Source organism: Macaca nemestrina, chromosome 2 (genome assembly GCF_043159975.1).
Source record: "Macaca nemestrina isolate mMacNem1 chromosome 2, mMacNem.hap1, whole genome shotgun sequence".
Classification (NCBI taxonomy): domain Eukaryota; kingdom Metazoa; phylum Chordata; class Mammalia; order Primates; family Cercopithecidae; genus Macaca; species Macaca nemestrina.
The window spans coordinates 131,154,086-131,169,529 of record NC_092126.1 but is presented as its reverse complement, the minus strand read 5'-3'; the positions used below and the strand labels follow the sequence as shown (position 1 = coordinate 131,169,529).

The 15,444-nt window shown below is 40.2% G+C and overlaps 1 protein-coding gene across 3 annotated transcripts in view; it reads left to right on the top strand.

The window, feature by feature from the left end:
* LOC105483755 (succinate-CoA ligase GDP-forming subunit beta) overlaps positions 1 to 15,444 on the top strand; it is a 277,662-nt gene that overhangs the window by 22,137 nt on the left and 240,081 nt on the right. Inside the window, exon 1 of one of the 3 annotated variants that reach the window (XM_011744733.3) lies at positions 2,458 to 2,649. The exons of the other annotated variants lie outside the window; for them this stretch is intronic. Within the exon in view, the coding sequence (XP_011743035.1) occupies positions 2,575 to 2,649 (75 nt within the window). The 5' untranslated portion in view covers positions 2,458 to 2,574. Of the gene's footprint in view, positions 1 to 2,457; positions 2,650 to 15,444 lie in introns of those variants that run through there. 3 annotated transcript variants of the gene reach the window in all.

Below are 15,444 nucleotides of genomic sequence, written 5' to 3'. Positions count from 1 at the left end.
TATATATTCAGTTTCTTTTAAACAAAATTAGGATCATACTAATTAGACAATGTTATTTCCTTCACGCTTAACATTAAATCAGAAGTGCTCACCCGTGCATTAAAAATTTTTACAAATATTATTTCTGTTGCCAAAGATTTGGAAGGAAAAGAAGGCTGCACTCACATAGATGCCATCATTTATTTTGTCATTTCCTTATTAGTGGGCATTTGTGTTATTTCTAGTGTTCTGCTGTTTTAATGATGTGATTAATATCCTTGAATGTAAATTTCTCCTTACTAATCAAATTCTTGAAACATTCTGCCCTCCAGAAAATCTGTATAAATTTATACTCCTACTCATGTTGATTAATAATAGCGAAAACAATAATAATGACTACTATTTATTGACAATTTATTATATGCCATATCCTATTCTAAGCACTTTGTGTGGATTAACTCATTTATTTCTCACCAAACACCAGCTTCCTTTTAGAGGTAAGAAAATCAAAGTGCACTATGTAAGAATGTGAGTTTTCTAGTATCTTGACCAGCATCAAGTATGACAGTTAGACTGGCTGCGGTGGCCCATGCCTATAATCCTCATACTTTGGGAAGTCTTTGCGGGAGAATCCCTTGAACTCAGGAGTTAGAGACCAGCCTGGGCAATTTTATGAGACCCCATCTCTACGAAAAATTAAAAAAAAAATTAGCTGGGCATGGCAGGAGGATCACCTAGCCCAGGAGTTATTACTTGCATGCACCTATAGTCCCAGATACTCAGGAGGCTGAAGCTGGAGGACCACCTGAGCCCAGGTGATCGAGGCTGCAGTGAGCCAAGATCAGGCCACTGCACTCCAGCCTGGGTGACAGCACAAGGTCCTGTCTCAACAAAACAAAACAAAACACAACACCTAAGTGACAGAAAAAAGTCTTCCAATTTATTAGATATGAGAAAAACCTCTCATTGCTTTAAATTGCATTGCTCTAATACTATAAATACTATACTTTTTTTTTCATCTGCAGAAAGCAAATGTTATTATCTTCCTCTGCCTTAGGAAAAAATTTGTTCCTAAAAATTTCCTAGGAAAAATTCTAAATTCTCCTTAGTCACAAGTATAGTTACTATTAATTTTAGTAGCAAAATTTTGAATGCATGGCAAAATTTCAAAATTAACACCAATTTTTGCTAAACAAATAACGTAAACAGTTAAGTTTGACGTGAGCTGTTAAAATGGACACGGTTTCCTCAGGAATTACTCATCATCGCATGACATAACAAGACGTTATGCAGTCTTTACCCGTGCATTATTTACCCTGTAACAGGCCTATTACCTATGTTCCTTCAGTTTTTTTTTTTCTAGTTTTACATATAGTACACTTAACATTCTACTTAACAAATATTCATTTAATACTCAATGTTTATGTAATTGAAACTTTAATCCAAGCCTCATTCAAGAAAACTATAAACCATACAGAAGAAATCAATGAAACCAATGCAAGTGATGCACAAGATAATCAGTATAACAGACTAGCAAACTATAAACACACATCAAATGTACAGATCTAAGGCTCCTTGCATGATGTGTCATTTCCTAGCTTTCAGCTGCTCACAAGACATGATGTATTTAAAATGATCCTTGTAAACGCAAATAAATGCCATGTAAGTCAAACTAGGTTTGTTAAAATTCCTCATTAAGTTGAATTCTTGTAACCTGATATGTTATATATATCTCAGGGTCTTCCTGTGTTATAAATAATTGGGATTGGGGAGAGAAACAGAAGTTTATGTTCGTTGCTTAGTTAAGCTTTTTAATTGAGTGTTGCCAATGGCAGGTTTGTAGCAAAGAGGCCATGTGGTTAGATTTCAGTTTTCAAGATCACGTTGGCTGTTTATGGAGAGTAAACTGTAACCTGCAAAAGTAGAGATGGTGAGACCAGAGGTAGGATGCTGTTTGGGGAGTTAAGTGGAGAGAGCTAAGTGTGAGCCTTAGGCCACCTGCATTAGGATAACCTGGGATACCTGTTAAAATTTCAGATTCCTGGCTCCCTTTGATTTAAAAACTCAGGGAACTACATTCTAATTGACACAGGATATTTTCTTGACCCCTTTGCGGGACTTGTGACAGGGGTGCCTCATTCCCCTCGTGGGAGAGAACATGCGAGTGCAGGAACTGGAGTGAGTGCTTTTGGGTGCTGGCAGGAACAAACTCTGTTTATTCGGCCTGCCATCCTCAACCCGTTGTGGGAAGGAGCATGCAGGCAAGCGAGCATGGGATCCTGCTGGCTGCTTTTGGGTGTCAGCAGGAGCAAACTCTGCGTGGGCTCCATGGCAGCATCCAGGTGGGGGTGCCCGTGACACCCAAAGCCCACGAGGGCATGTCACAATGCTCTTTTAGCTCTGCTGGCCACAGACAGCTTAAGTGTTAATAGTCAGTGGGCCCTTTGCCTCATGGGGTGGGGTGGCTGCCCTCTACCAGTGATGGCAAAGGGTCAGTGTGACAGGCTTTTTTTTGGTATCTGCACTCGTGGCTCCTGAACTCCTGTCTGACATCTGGAAAAAATGAGGTCTCGTGAAGGAATTGAAGGATGGTGAATGTGGAGGATTTTATTGAACGATGAAAGTGACTTTCAGCAGGAAGGGGAGCTGGAAAGGGGAGAGGATGGGCAGGTAATCTTCCCCTCAAGTCTGGCCGTCTCCAGCCAGACTCTTCTTCGAAGTCAAGCTGTCAAGCTAGCCCTCTGAAGTGAAGTTGCTTCTCTCCAGTGTCCAGCCACTTCTCTGCTTCTCTCTGACTGAGTCTGGGGTCTTGATAGACACAGGATGGGGGCAGGGCAGGCCATGAGTAGTTCAGGATAAGGCAACATTCCAGTGGGAACACAGGGATAGAAGTTCTCACTTTGGGTCATGGGTTTCAGGCTTTTCGACTGGAAGGTGCGGCTTTGCCAGGGACCTGCCCTTGTCTGCCTAGAATTTCTCTGCCTCCTGCTGCTATCGTTATATCATAATGAGTTCCTCACACAAAGTGTCTCACATTAATGTTTTAGAACCACTAAACTAGTGATCCCTAGGGTACATTTTAGTTCTGGCAAACCCTAAAACACTTGGGCCTATTTTATAGATTTTTCAATAAAGAAAAAGATATTTTAATACTTTAAGAACTCATTTTAAGGTGTCTTCTGAAGAACTAGAGACCATTTATTGGATACTGGATAGTTATAACGCATGGTCCTAATTAATCTAGATTTTTTTTTTTTCCTTATTTTCTTAAACTTCTAGGGGAGAGGAAGTTCTTCCTATAACCTTCCTATTAGACTTCCTGTAGGTTATCACTGCTGGGGATTAGGTCATATGCTCATTGCTGAGCCAGTTATTGGCAAAAATCGGAAATCTCCATCATTGGCTAAGCTGCTGAATAGTTTAGAAAAAGATACTAGTGAGTCACTTACAGCATCCACTACAATTGTGTTACTGGTTAGTGGCCAAGATAGGATTTGAACACCCATCTGTCAGACTCCCAAGTCTAAGTGATTTCTTCTGTGCCTTACAGCCTCTCTAAATCTGTCTGCTTGCTATAAAGGCTTTCCATTGAATTGATTTCTTACTGGAATTAGACTTTGATGACCAGTAATCCCAAATTATGTTCGATTGTCCACTTGCTGGCTTTCTTTATCCACCAAACTTGCCTGTCTCTCAACTATAGGGCATACCCTGATACGTGGAGCTCCTAGGTAAGGCAAAAGGACTGTGTTTGCATTCAGCTGTGTGTTGCCCTACAGCAGTATGAACAGCTGCACACTGTCAGCTAAGAGGTGAAATGCCAAGTGTAGTTGCAATCTGGAAATACATTGATGTATGTCAGCTTGGAAACAATGCAGGGGGCAGGTTTTGGGCCTTTGCAATGGAGAGACCAGCCCAGAGAGGGCCACTAAGTGCTAGGCATTCCAACGGCATATTCTCTTTGACACTCAACAGCAATCCTGTGAAATATGTGCTATCATTATCATTATCATTTATCTTCATTTTACACAAGAGGAAACTGAAGCTTTGAGAGGTTGAGTAGGTTGTATAAACTCATCCAACTTGTAAATAATAGAGTCTGAATTTGAATTCACGGCTATGAGGCTTAGAAGCTTACACTTTTCTTTAAAGCTTTTTAAAATTGTGCAATGTAGCATAAAATACTGAAAAAAATACCTATCATATATATAGTTTAACATGTAATTATAAAGTAAACACCACTTCCTAGGACCTAAGTAGAAATTTACTAGTACTTAAGAAAATCTATGTATGTTCACTCTTTTTACTGATTTGTAACCGCATGTCTAATTTTAATGGTTGTCATTTAGTTGGGAAACTTGCCCTCTTTAATTACCCTGTTTAACTGTCCTCTTATAGCAAGTCATAATATGCTATAGGGGAAAGCTACATGGATCAAAAGTTAGAGGCATAGATGCTCCCTTTCTGAACTGGATTTACCTTGGATAAGTCATCTCTCTCCAAAAAAGAAAGGCATAGTGCCAAAATAACTTATGGAAACCTCAGCCACCATTATCCTGATAAAGAATTGGTTCCCTGGAGCATGAAGATCAGGTTGGAGGGCAGCCTTTGCCTGCTTTTTTTCTTTGTTAATTTAGTAGTATATTATATAAACCCTTAACAGTTTCAGTGACAGACTTCACTTATTTTGAACAGCAAATATTTTGTTCATTTATGTAAGTCAGTAAATTGCCCTTACACTTTATTGATTAAAATGTCCTAGCTTTTGAAGGACTCACAAGTATAATTTTCCTGAGACAGACTGTACTTTCGTTTTTTAAAATCCACCATTGAGGACTGTGCATGATAAAGTGGAAGCAAGTGGTTATTAATTTTTTATTGAAATCTTCTGAATAAGTGTTTTCTCCTAGCTGGTTTCAAAAGGAGTCATATTCCTGAATCTAATTAGAAGCAGTTCATATACTGTGGGCTTATTAAGATTCAAGGCACTTTTTTTATTTTAGCCTGTCTGATATCCTTTTTTAATTTCACTTAAATTTGAATTACTCTAAACATCATCTGGGCATATTGAAGAAACTCAGTAATATTAATAATGATGATGTTGACAAATCTGTCCTATCTTATTCTTTTCAAGTCCCATAACCTTATTCTTGATTTTGGCTTGTGAATACCTGAGACTGAGCTGCTCCTCTCTCTTCCTGTTGTAGACATCAGTAATCACTCATGACGATGTTCTGAGTGATTCCTGATGTCTACCATGACAAAGCCTTTAGGTCTTACTTTCTACATCTCCCTGGGCAGCCAGTTGGTCAGACTTAAGAGGCTCTGCCATCCCTCGTCTGGATGTTGGCTGTTTTGGGTCTGAACGTTTATATCCTCCACCAGGATCTCTGAGTAAATTACATTATCAGCTGATTCTATTAAAAAAAAAAATTCTGCTGGCTGGGTGCGGTTGCTCATGCCTGTAATCCCAGCACTTTGGGAGGCTAAGGTGGGCGGATCACGAGGTCAGGAGATCGAGACCATCTTGGCTAACATGGTGAAACCCCATTTCTACTAAAAATACAAAAAAAAATTAGCCAGGTGGCCGGGTGCAGTGGCTCACGCCTGTAATCCCAACACTTTGGGAGGCTGAGACAGGCAGATCACGAGGTCAGGAGATCGAGACCATCCTGGCTAACATGGTGAAACCCTGTCTCTACTAAAAACACAAAAAATTGGCCGGGCGTGGTGGTGGGCGCCTATAGTCCCAGCTACTTGGGAGGCTGAGGCAGGAGAATGGTGTGAACCCGGGAGGCAGAGGTTGCAGTGAGCCAAGATCGCGCCACCGCACTCCAGCCTGGGCGACAGTGCAAGACTCCATCTCAAAAAAAGAAAAAAATTCTGCCTTGGTTTCCATTTTCCTACCTCTTTGAATGAGAATCTTCTCCTTTTCTAGACCCTTTCTATTACCATACTTTCTGTGTGTTTTCATAGCTCTCAGGCTGTCTGCATAGTTTGTTCATCCCAAACAAGCTCCTGGACTTATTCTTTGGCCAGTCTTTACCCATTCCTTTGGAGTTTCTGCTTGGAAGTGACTTCCTCTCCTAAGGTGAAAACTCTTTGTCATTTAATAGGATGAACTTTCAAAGTATTACCCTGTTCATGAGTTAGTGTTCCCTGGCTGTGTGGAATAGAAAAGAACATCTCCACTTGAGCTTGAATCCCTCTGGAATATGTATCATTGACAGACCCTATTTCCTGTGTGACCATGTAAGCTCTTAACAGACTGGTCTTTGCATAGCTAGTAACTATCTTTGGAGAAAATGTAAAACAAGTACTTGAAGGTTTTGGAAAGTGCCAAAGGCAGGGAGACCCTGGAGGGGAGTTGAAATTGAAAGGAGGGGGCCAGGCACGGTGGCTCGTGCCTGTAATCCCAGCACTTTGGGAGGCCCGAGACTGGCAGATCACGAGGTCAGGAGATCGAGACCATCCTGGCTAACACGGTGAAACCTCATCTCTACTAAAAATACAAAAAATTACCCGGGAGTGGTGGCGGGTGCCTCTAGTCCCAGCTACTCGGGAGGCTGAGGCAGGAGAACATAGTGAACTGAACCCAGGAGGCAGAGCTTACAGTGAGCCGAGATCGTACCACTGTACTCCAGCCTGGGTGACAGAGCAAGACTCCATCTCAGGAAAAAAAAAAAAAAAAGAAAAGAAATTGGAAGGAGGGGAGTTGAAATGGGAAACAAAAGGCATGCTTTGAGTTTCCAGTTTTTACTTCCAGCTTTTTGGTCTTGATGAGAGAGTGCAGTGGGAAAACCTGTAGTCTTTTTGCACTGGAGAACTGAAGGACAGAGTTCAGGATCCCTAAGCAGCTGGAAACTGGGGGTGGGAGGGTATCTCAGAAAGGAGAGAGTCAGAGTGGGGAAGTCCTGGATTCTGAGTATAAACTGACCAAATCAGAAGGTATTTCATGAACGACACAAGCATAAGGCTGACTGTAAGTGGCCCAGCTAAAGTGAAAAAGAAGTAAGACTTGAGCTGCTGCCCAAGAGACAGAGTTTGCAGTTTGAGTCTGAATATGCGTCACCCATGAATCACTCTTCACTGAGATCTCAGCTTTTTTCACTTATGTCTGATACACACAATGTAAATATTCTCTTTTCCCACTGTTCAGTTGCCTGTCTGAGTTTCATATGCTTAGTTCACAGTTTTTGGGCTTTGAGAGGTAGGCAAGAGGTCTGAAAATTTGTTAACCAGTGCAAAGCCTCAGCCGAGGCAGGAATTTGATATGAATTTTTAAGGGTGATTGTTCTGCCACAGTGCCTACCTCTTTTGCACAATTACTGGTGTGTTGTGAAGATTTTCCTCATGTATTTGAATGTCCTAGGTCACTTCATGTTGCTTTGCTGACTCTTCATGATGATGTTGGAAGCAGTGTTGAATATTGCAAAAATCATAGTATAATAGATGAGAATAACTGATATTTTCTGAGCTCTCCTTACGTGACAGATGTCCTAAGCACTTTACTCATCCTATTCTCCTAGTAATCCTGTTTATTATTCCTGTTTTACAGTTGAGGATTAAAGGCACAGAGGGGTTGAATGCACAGCTGTTATGTGGTAAAGCCAGGAGCTAACAGGAAAAGGAAGATAGGTTAGTATGACATGTACACATGTGCACATTCTCAAGCATGTGGTTAGAATTGGAAGATAGGTATTATCTGCACTGAGTTTCAGCAGATTCCTGAGGAAGATAGATATGCAAAAATACCATTTCCCTGCTACTGTGCCTATCAAGTTTACCAGCATGAACTTGGCAGGGAAAAGACTAAGAAATACTAGCAAGGGCCCAAAGATTGAATGAACCCTTTAGTTAAAGAGATAAATAGTGATGAGTAGTTTGCTTATCCACATGAGTTAGATTCTTTAGGCAATGGTTTACTGACTCTTGTAGCTAGAATACTGCTGAAATTTTCATTCACATTGAGGAGCAGATTATTAAGTGTAGTTAATTAGAATGAAATGATGAAAATAAACTTTATAAGATAACTAATAGTTTACTTTGTTTGCACTAGAATTCTTGAAATCTGCTCCAAGAGAACCATAGACTCTTAAAAAAATTTTTTTTTAAATTTTAATATAATTTTACAAATTGAGACTGGGTCTTGCTATATTGCTCAGGCTGGTCTTGAACTTCTGGGCTCAAGCAGTCCTCCTGTCTTGGCCTCCCATAGTACTGAGATTATAGGTGTGAGCCACTGTGCCCAGCCGAAGAGTCCTATAGACTCTTGATAGTAACCTTGGTGATGGTAGAGTTAGCAAAGGAAGAGAATTCCCTGCCTGTTGTGGCACCAAAGAGCTTTTCACAAGACACGGAGCACTGCAATATACTGGCTATGAAGAAGCTAAACTCAGCAGGATCATGTGGATACGAAAGGAAGTTGTAGCATTAGGCTTATATAATATATGGAGGGTGTCTACAATGGGGACATGATGTTTCAGCTCTATTCTGTATTCAACCACATCTCAAAATTTTAGTCTTCTGAACACCATGATTATAAAATGAATACTTTATTCCAGGAATGGAGTAGTCTTGTACTGGATTAACAGGTAGCAGATGAAACAGTGATAACTTCTGGACAAAATACATAAAGTATAAGAAATATTTCAAAATATTGAAATATTAGTCCTTTGTCAGATGAGTAGATGGCAAAAATCTTCTCCCATTCTGTAGGTTGCCTGTTCACTCTGATGGTAGTTTCTTTTGCTGTGCAGAAGCTCTTTAGTTTAATTAGATCCCATTTGTCAATTTTGGCTTTTGTTGCTGTTGCTTTTGGTGTTTTAGACATAAAGTCCTTGCCCATGCCTATGTCCTGAATGGTATTACCTAGGTTTTCTTCTAGGGTTTTTATGGCTTTTGGTCTAACATTTAAGTCTCTAATCCATCTTGAATTAATTTTCATATAAGGAGTAAGGAAAGGATCCAGTTTCAGCTTTCTACTTATGGCTAGCCAATTTTCCCAGCACCATTTATTAAATAGTGAATCCTTTCCCCATTTCTTGTTTTTGTCAGGTTTGTCAAACATCAGATGGCTGTAGATGTGTGGTATTATTTCTGAGGGCTCTGTTCTGTTCCATTGGTCTACATCTCTGTTTTGGTACCAGTACCACGCTGTTTTGGTTACTGTAGCCTTGTAGTATAGTTTGAAGTCAGGTAGTGTGATGCCTCCAGCTTTGTTCTTTTGGCTTAGGATTGTCTTGGCAATGCGGGGTCTTTTTTGGTTCCATATGAACTTTAAAGCAGTTTTTTCCACTTGTGTGAAGAAAGTCATCGGTAGCTTAATGGGGATGGCATTGACTCTATAAATAACCTTGGGCATTATGGCCATTTTCACAATATTGATTCTTCCTATCCATGAGCATGACAAAGGGCTAATATACAGAACCTATAAAGAACTCAATCAAATTTACTAGAAAACAAAACAACCCCATCAAAAAGTGGGCAAAGGATATGAACAGACACTTCTCAAAAGAAGACATTCATACAGCCAGCAGACACATGAAAAAATGCTCATCGTCATTCGTCATCAGAGAAATGCAAATCAAAACCACAATGAGATACCATCTCACACCAGTTAGAATGGCAATCATTAAAAAAATCAGGAAACAACAGGTGCTGGAGAGGATGTGGAGAAATGGGAACACTTCTACACTGTTGGTGGGACTGTAAACTAGTTCAACCATTGTGGAAAACAGTGTGGCTATTTCTCAAGGATCTAGAACTAAAAATACCATTTGACCCAGCCATCCCATTACTGGGGATATACCCAAAGGATTATAAGTCATGCTGCTATAAAGACACATGCACATGTATGTTTATTGCAGCACTATTCACAATAGCAAAGACTTGGAATCAACCCAAATGTCCATCAGTGACAGACTGGATTAAGAAAATGTGGCACATATACACCACGGAATACTATGCAGCCATAAAAAAGGATGAGTTCATGTCCTTTGTAAGGACATGGATGCAGCTGGAAACCATCATTCTCAGCAAACTATCGCAAGGACAGAAAACCAAACACCGCATGTTCTCACTGATAGGTGGGAATTGAACAATGAGATCACTTGGACACAGGAAGGGAAGCATCACACACCGGGTCCTATTGTGGGGAGGGGGGAGGGGGGAGGGATAGCATTAGGAGATATAGCTAATGTAAATGACGAGTTAATGGGTGCAGGACACCAACATGGCACATGTATACATATGTAACAAACCTGCATTTTGTGCACATGTACCTTAGAACTTAAAGTATAATAAAAAAAAATTGAAATATTTTAAAGTCTTGGAGAGTAACTATAAGTAGGCAGAAAGCAGAGAGGATTCCATCCTTGAAGGAAAGGAACCACACTGAGCAAGACCCACGCTGACATGGCTTTTCCTCTGAGGGCCCTTCCTAGCCCACAGCATTCATGAAATAACTGTCTATTAAAATATTTCTGCCTAATAAAGTTTTGTTTTACTGTTGCCAGGTAAACTTATTGAACATAGACATTGACAGGAAACATTGTTCTTTAACTGGCATTTACTACAACTAGGTATTTTCCTGGCATTTCATTATGTGATATTTATTTAATTTCATCCAAACTTGGGGAGCAAATCATTGTAATCATGCCTGTTACATTATTTTATAGGCTATAGAACATGAAGAAATCAAATACAGAATGAAGGAGTCAGGGTATAATAACTCTGATTTTGGGTTTAGAACTTGGGGTTTGAAAACATGCAGACTTTGGTTTGCTTTTTCTGTGTTTGAAAGGTTTGACCTCTGTGTAAATGACTTTACTACAGAAACTGATTGCACTGTACTACATTGTTTATGAATATTGATATAATAAATATTTAATGGATACATTTTGCTCGTAAGTACTTCATCTAGCATAAAATTAGAGAAATTTTACTTGAGACAGTCTGCAAAACAGCCCGAAAAATAATCATGTCCTTTCAAATAACCTTAAAAACATTTTACTTTTCATTATTAATTTGTTCTTGCATTTGTTTTCTGGCTTAAGCACATTAATTAAAAAATGCACTACGTGTACCTTCATCCTCCTACACTTGTGGATTCTAGCAATGAGAATGGTGAAAAGCACAGTTGGACAAGCTCAGATTTATATCTCAATATGAAGGATTATAAAATATCTTCCTACACGTTAGTTAAATCTGTGAAAGATCAAATGAGTTCTGTGCTTGACAGTGTAGATGATTATGGTGATGTAATAGTTATAGTGAAAGCATTTTTTGAGTGTGTGCTTTGTGTTAGGTACTGTGATGTATCCTCAAAAGCAGGATCTCATTGATTACACATAATAATGTGGCAGTAAAGTGATTAAGGTCATAGGCTCTAGAAGTTAGGTTTGTATCCTTGTGACCTTGCAAACATGTCTTAATCTTTCTGTGCCTCAGTTTTCCATCTGCAATTGGAGATCATCCTTTACTTATGATTTCAAAATCAATACACTGAAACAGTGCCCCATTCCCTGGTCAGCTTGTATTATTAATAAGTGGTTGTGGTCATTATCATAGTGAGGCCAGGGCTCAAACAGATCCATGATCCAGTGTCCATGATCTTAACCACATCACTGCATGCTTGAGCATCACTGTGTGCCCAAGCATGCCACATGGCACATAGTAGATGCTCATTAAAAAATGAGCTTTGGGCCATGCACGGTGGCTTACACCTGTAATCTCAGCACTTTGGGAGGGCAAGGCGGGCAGATCACTTGAAGTCAGGCGTTTAAGACCAGCCTGGCCAACATGGTGAAACCCCGTCTCTAGTAAAAATACAAAAATTAGCTGAGTGTGGTGGTGCGTGCCTGTAATCCCAGCTACTTGGGAGGCTGAGGCACGAGAATTGCTTGAACCCAAGAAGTGAGTGAGCATCATCTCTGCAAGTGAGCAGAGATCACACCAGTGCACTCCAGTCTAGGCGACAGAGTGAAACTGTGTCTAAAAAAAAAAATGAGCTCTGGATTTTCCCTGTAGAATTTGTGCTTGAACTGGCTTATTTGTCTATTTATTTGTACATAATATATGGCTGGATGCAGAGAGAAACTTTTAAACTTTGAAGTCTTAGAGATAAATGATGGGCATATGGGCTGAAATCTGTATTATTCTAGAAACATGATTACTGAACTGTTAGCCCTGGGAAGTGCCTGACCTTGCCAAATAATTTATTGTCACAGGAACCATTATTATTTGTCTGCCATGAAGGCAAATCAGTGGCCCCAGTTTTAGATTGAGGGTCATTGTGTTCTTGGTCTTTGTATCTAATTAATTAATTATCATTCAACAAATACTAAAGAAGCACCAGGTCTGTCCCAGGCATGGGAGATGCATTGGTGAATGCACCAGACATGGTTTGTGCCTTTGAGACCATCATAGTCTCATGGGACGTGGCAGACACTGACAGATCACCCACATATATAATTATACATTGAGAGGTGTTACGATGAAAAATGAGGGGTCAGTAAACTTTTTCTGTAGATGACCACGTAGTAAATACTTTATTTTTTTTAATTTTTATTTTAAATTTTTTTTGAAATGGAGCTTCACTCTGTTGCCCAGGCTGGAGTGCAGTGGTGTGATCTCAGCTCACTGCAGCCTCCGCCTCCCAGGTTCAAGTGATTCTCATGCCTCAGCCTCCTGAGTAGCTGGGATTACAGGCGTATGCCACCACGCCCGGCTAATTTTTGTATTTTTGGTAGAGATGGGGTTTCACCATGTTGGCAAGGCTGGTCTCAAACTCCTGGCCTCAAGCAATCCACCTGCCTCAGCCTCCCAAAGTGCTGAGAGTACAGGTGTGAGCTCTCACACCCGGCCATAGTAAATACTTTAGACTTCTGGGCCTTACATTCCCTGCTGCAGCCATTCACCTGTATCACTGCAGGTGACAAGAGGGTCATCTTCTTTTCCTGTGGTCTAGGCCAGTGAGGAAGACTAGCAGGGAGATTCTAATGAGAGTCAGAGAGCCTTATCATTTGCTTAGTAAAGCAAATGTCTTCACATACCTGCGCTGGGAGGCTGCTAAATGCTGTCACGTAGCTAGTGAGGACCTCCTGTGGGACTCTCAGTGCTGTTGTAAGAGAGCATCAGGCTGCAATGTCCTCATCTGGACTCTCAAGAAGTTTATCTGTATCTTCCTATAGGACATTGGTCTTCTTCATAGGACCTTGGTCTGCAAATTTTTTCTTAAAGGACCGGGGAGTGGATATTTTAAGTGTTGCAGCAATATGTCTCTGTTGAGACTACTCAAAAGCAAAAGCAGCAGTAGACATAAAGGGGCAGGCATGGCTGCATTACAATAAAACTTGCTGATACAGGGCTTTGTATCGTATGTGAGTTCAGGACAGTTGATTAAAGTTTAATATTCTAGGCAAGTAGGTTTCACCTTGTATTTCAACTCCTGTTGATGGTATCCATGTGGAACACTGTGTAATGAGGATTGTGAGGCTGAGGTCATTCTTTTGGGAAAAGGAAGCAATTGACTAATGTCTGTTGTAGGTTCAGCTTGTGCGAGCACTGGTTGGTACAAGTGCTGGACGCCTGTAATCCTTGTGGCTAGGAGTGCCTTATGAGCAAGGATTTTGCCATCTATCTTTATACATCAGGTGCTTGGCACAATTGTTAGTTTTAAAAGGGTTTATCAAATGAATGGACATTTATCTTGATGCCTTCCCACAAAACCATATTTAAATCATTTATCCTACACAAGTACTTACTAAATGCTTATAGTGTTAATGGCAGTATCTTTTTATTCCAGTTGTTTTCGAAAGAAGGGAAATTCACTGCGTTCTATGTTTAATGTCCTTGACCATCAGTATTTAATCTTCTGTATAATAGAACCACCAAAGTCTACAGTTTAAATGATTTTTTTCTCCTTCTGTCCTTCATGTGTTTGTGCTTAAGGCCTTTACATTTCTTATAGGTAATATTAAACAACATGATGCAATTAGAATTTGTTTAACATTTATTTTGAAATATGTAGGATAGGTAATTAAGGAGTTTTTTTTTTCACATTTGCTTTACAAAGTAGGTTTCATTCCTTTATTGTAAATAGAGTGTGCATTGCCTTGTATCCTCATAATACATTTCTCTAAATTTTTTTTTTATTTTTTATTTTTAGAGACAGCATAGGAATCCTTTTATAAGCTCAATATGCATTTCCTGGCTGTACCACATAGTTTCTCTTTTGTGTTTTTAGAGTTGCAAGATGAGAGGGGGGCAGAGATTAGAGAATGCTGTAATTAAAGCTGATTTTCCTAGCATGTAATATGTGGTATAATGAATATATATATATTTGGTCTTGGTTCCTGGTTCCTGGCACAGATCTAAAACCTTGAGTGGTAGGAGCTTCTTTTGTTATTTATAAAATGTTCTTCTGTTATTTATAAGCCCCTTTCAACCATACCTGGGTTTTTATGCTAATGAGGTGACTCCTGGTGGCCCTTTAGATAGTTTCAAGGGAGGGGCTAGCCATGCCAAGAAGGGTGGATAGAACTTTTGGTTTTCACTCCCCTGCCCCAACACCTCTAAGTAGGGGAGAGAGGCCGCAGATTGAGTTCAGTCACCAATGGCCAATTTCTTAATCATGGCTAAGTAATGAAACCTTGATTAAACTCTGAAACACTGACATTAGGGGAGCTTCCAGGTTGGTGAACACATATGGGCACCACCCCCCATACCATGCTCTATTGCATCTCTTCCATTTGGCCATTTCTGAGGTTTATCCTTTATAATAAACCAGTAATCGTAAATATTCTCCAGAGTTCTGTGAGTTTTTCTAGTGATTTATTGAACCTGAGCAGTGGATTGTGAGAACCCCTGTGTATGTAGGTGGCCTGCCACCCTGTTGGCTGCTGGCGTCTGAAGTAGGAGCAGTCTGGGGGACTGAGCCCTTAACCTGTGGGGTTTGTGCTAACTATGGGAGTTAGTGTCAGAATTGAATGGAATTTTTGAACAACCAGTTGGTGTTGGAGAATTGGAGAATTCTGAGAAAATAACACATATTTGGTGTCAGAAAACACCACACATGACATCTGTCTTTGCCAATGCTTAACTCAATATGGTGCTCAGCCTCTCTTCATATTCAGCTGAAAACGCTCTTACACCAAAGCGTCACTGAACAGATTATGCCGCAGGTTTCAGAGAAGAAATGTGAAGGCATGTGAATCCACAACATCTGTTCTCACGCATTCTCATCACATGTGTCTGTTCTTCCTTGTTCTCTTCCCCTCTCTCTGCCTTTTCCCCCTGCTCACGGATAAGGTTCTCCTGTGTTAATATGGAGCAGTCCCCCGACTTGCTGCATTAGTTTGTTTTCACACTGCAAATAAAGAGATATCTGAGACTGGGTAATTTATAAAGGAAAGAGGTTTAGTGGACTCACAGTTCCACATGGTTGGGGAGGCCTCACAATCA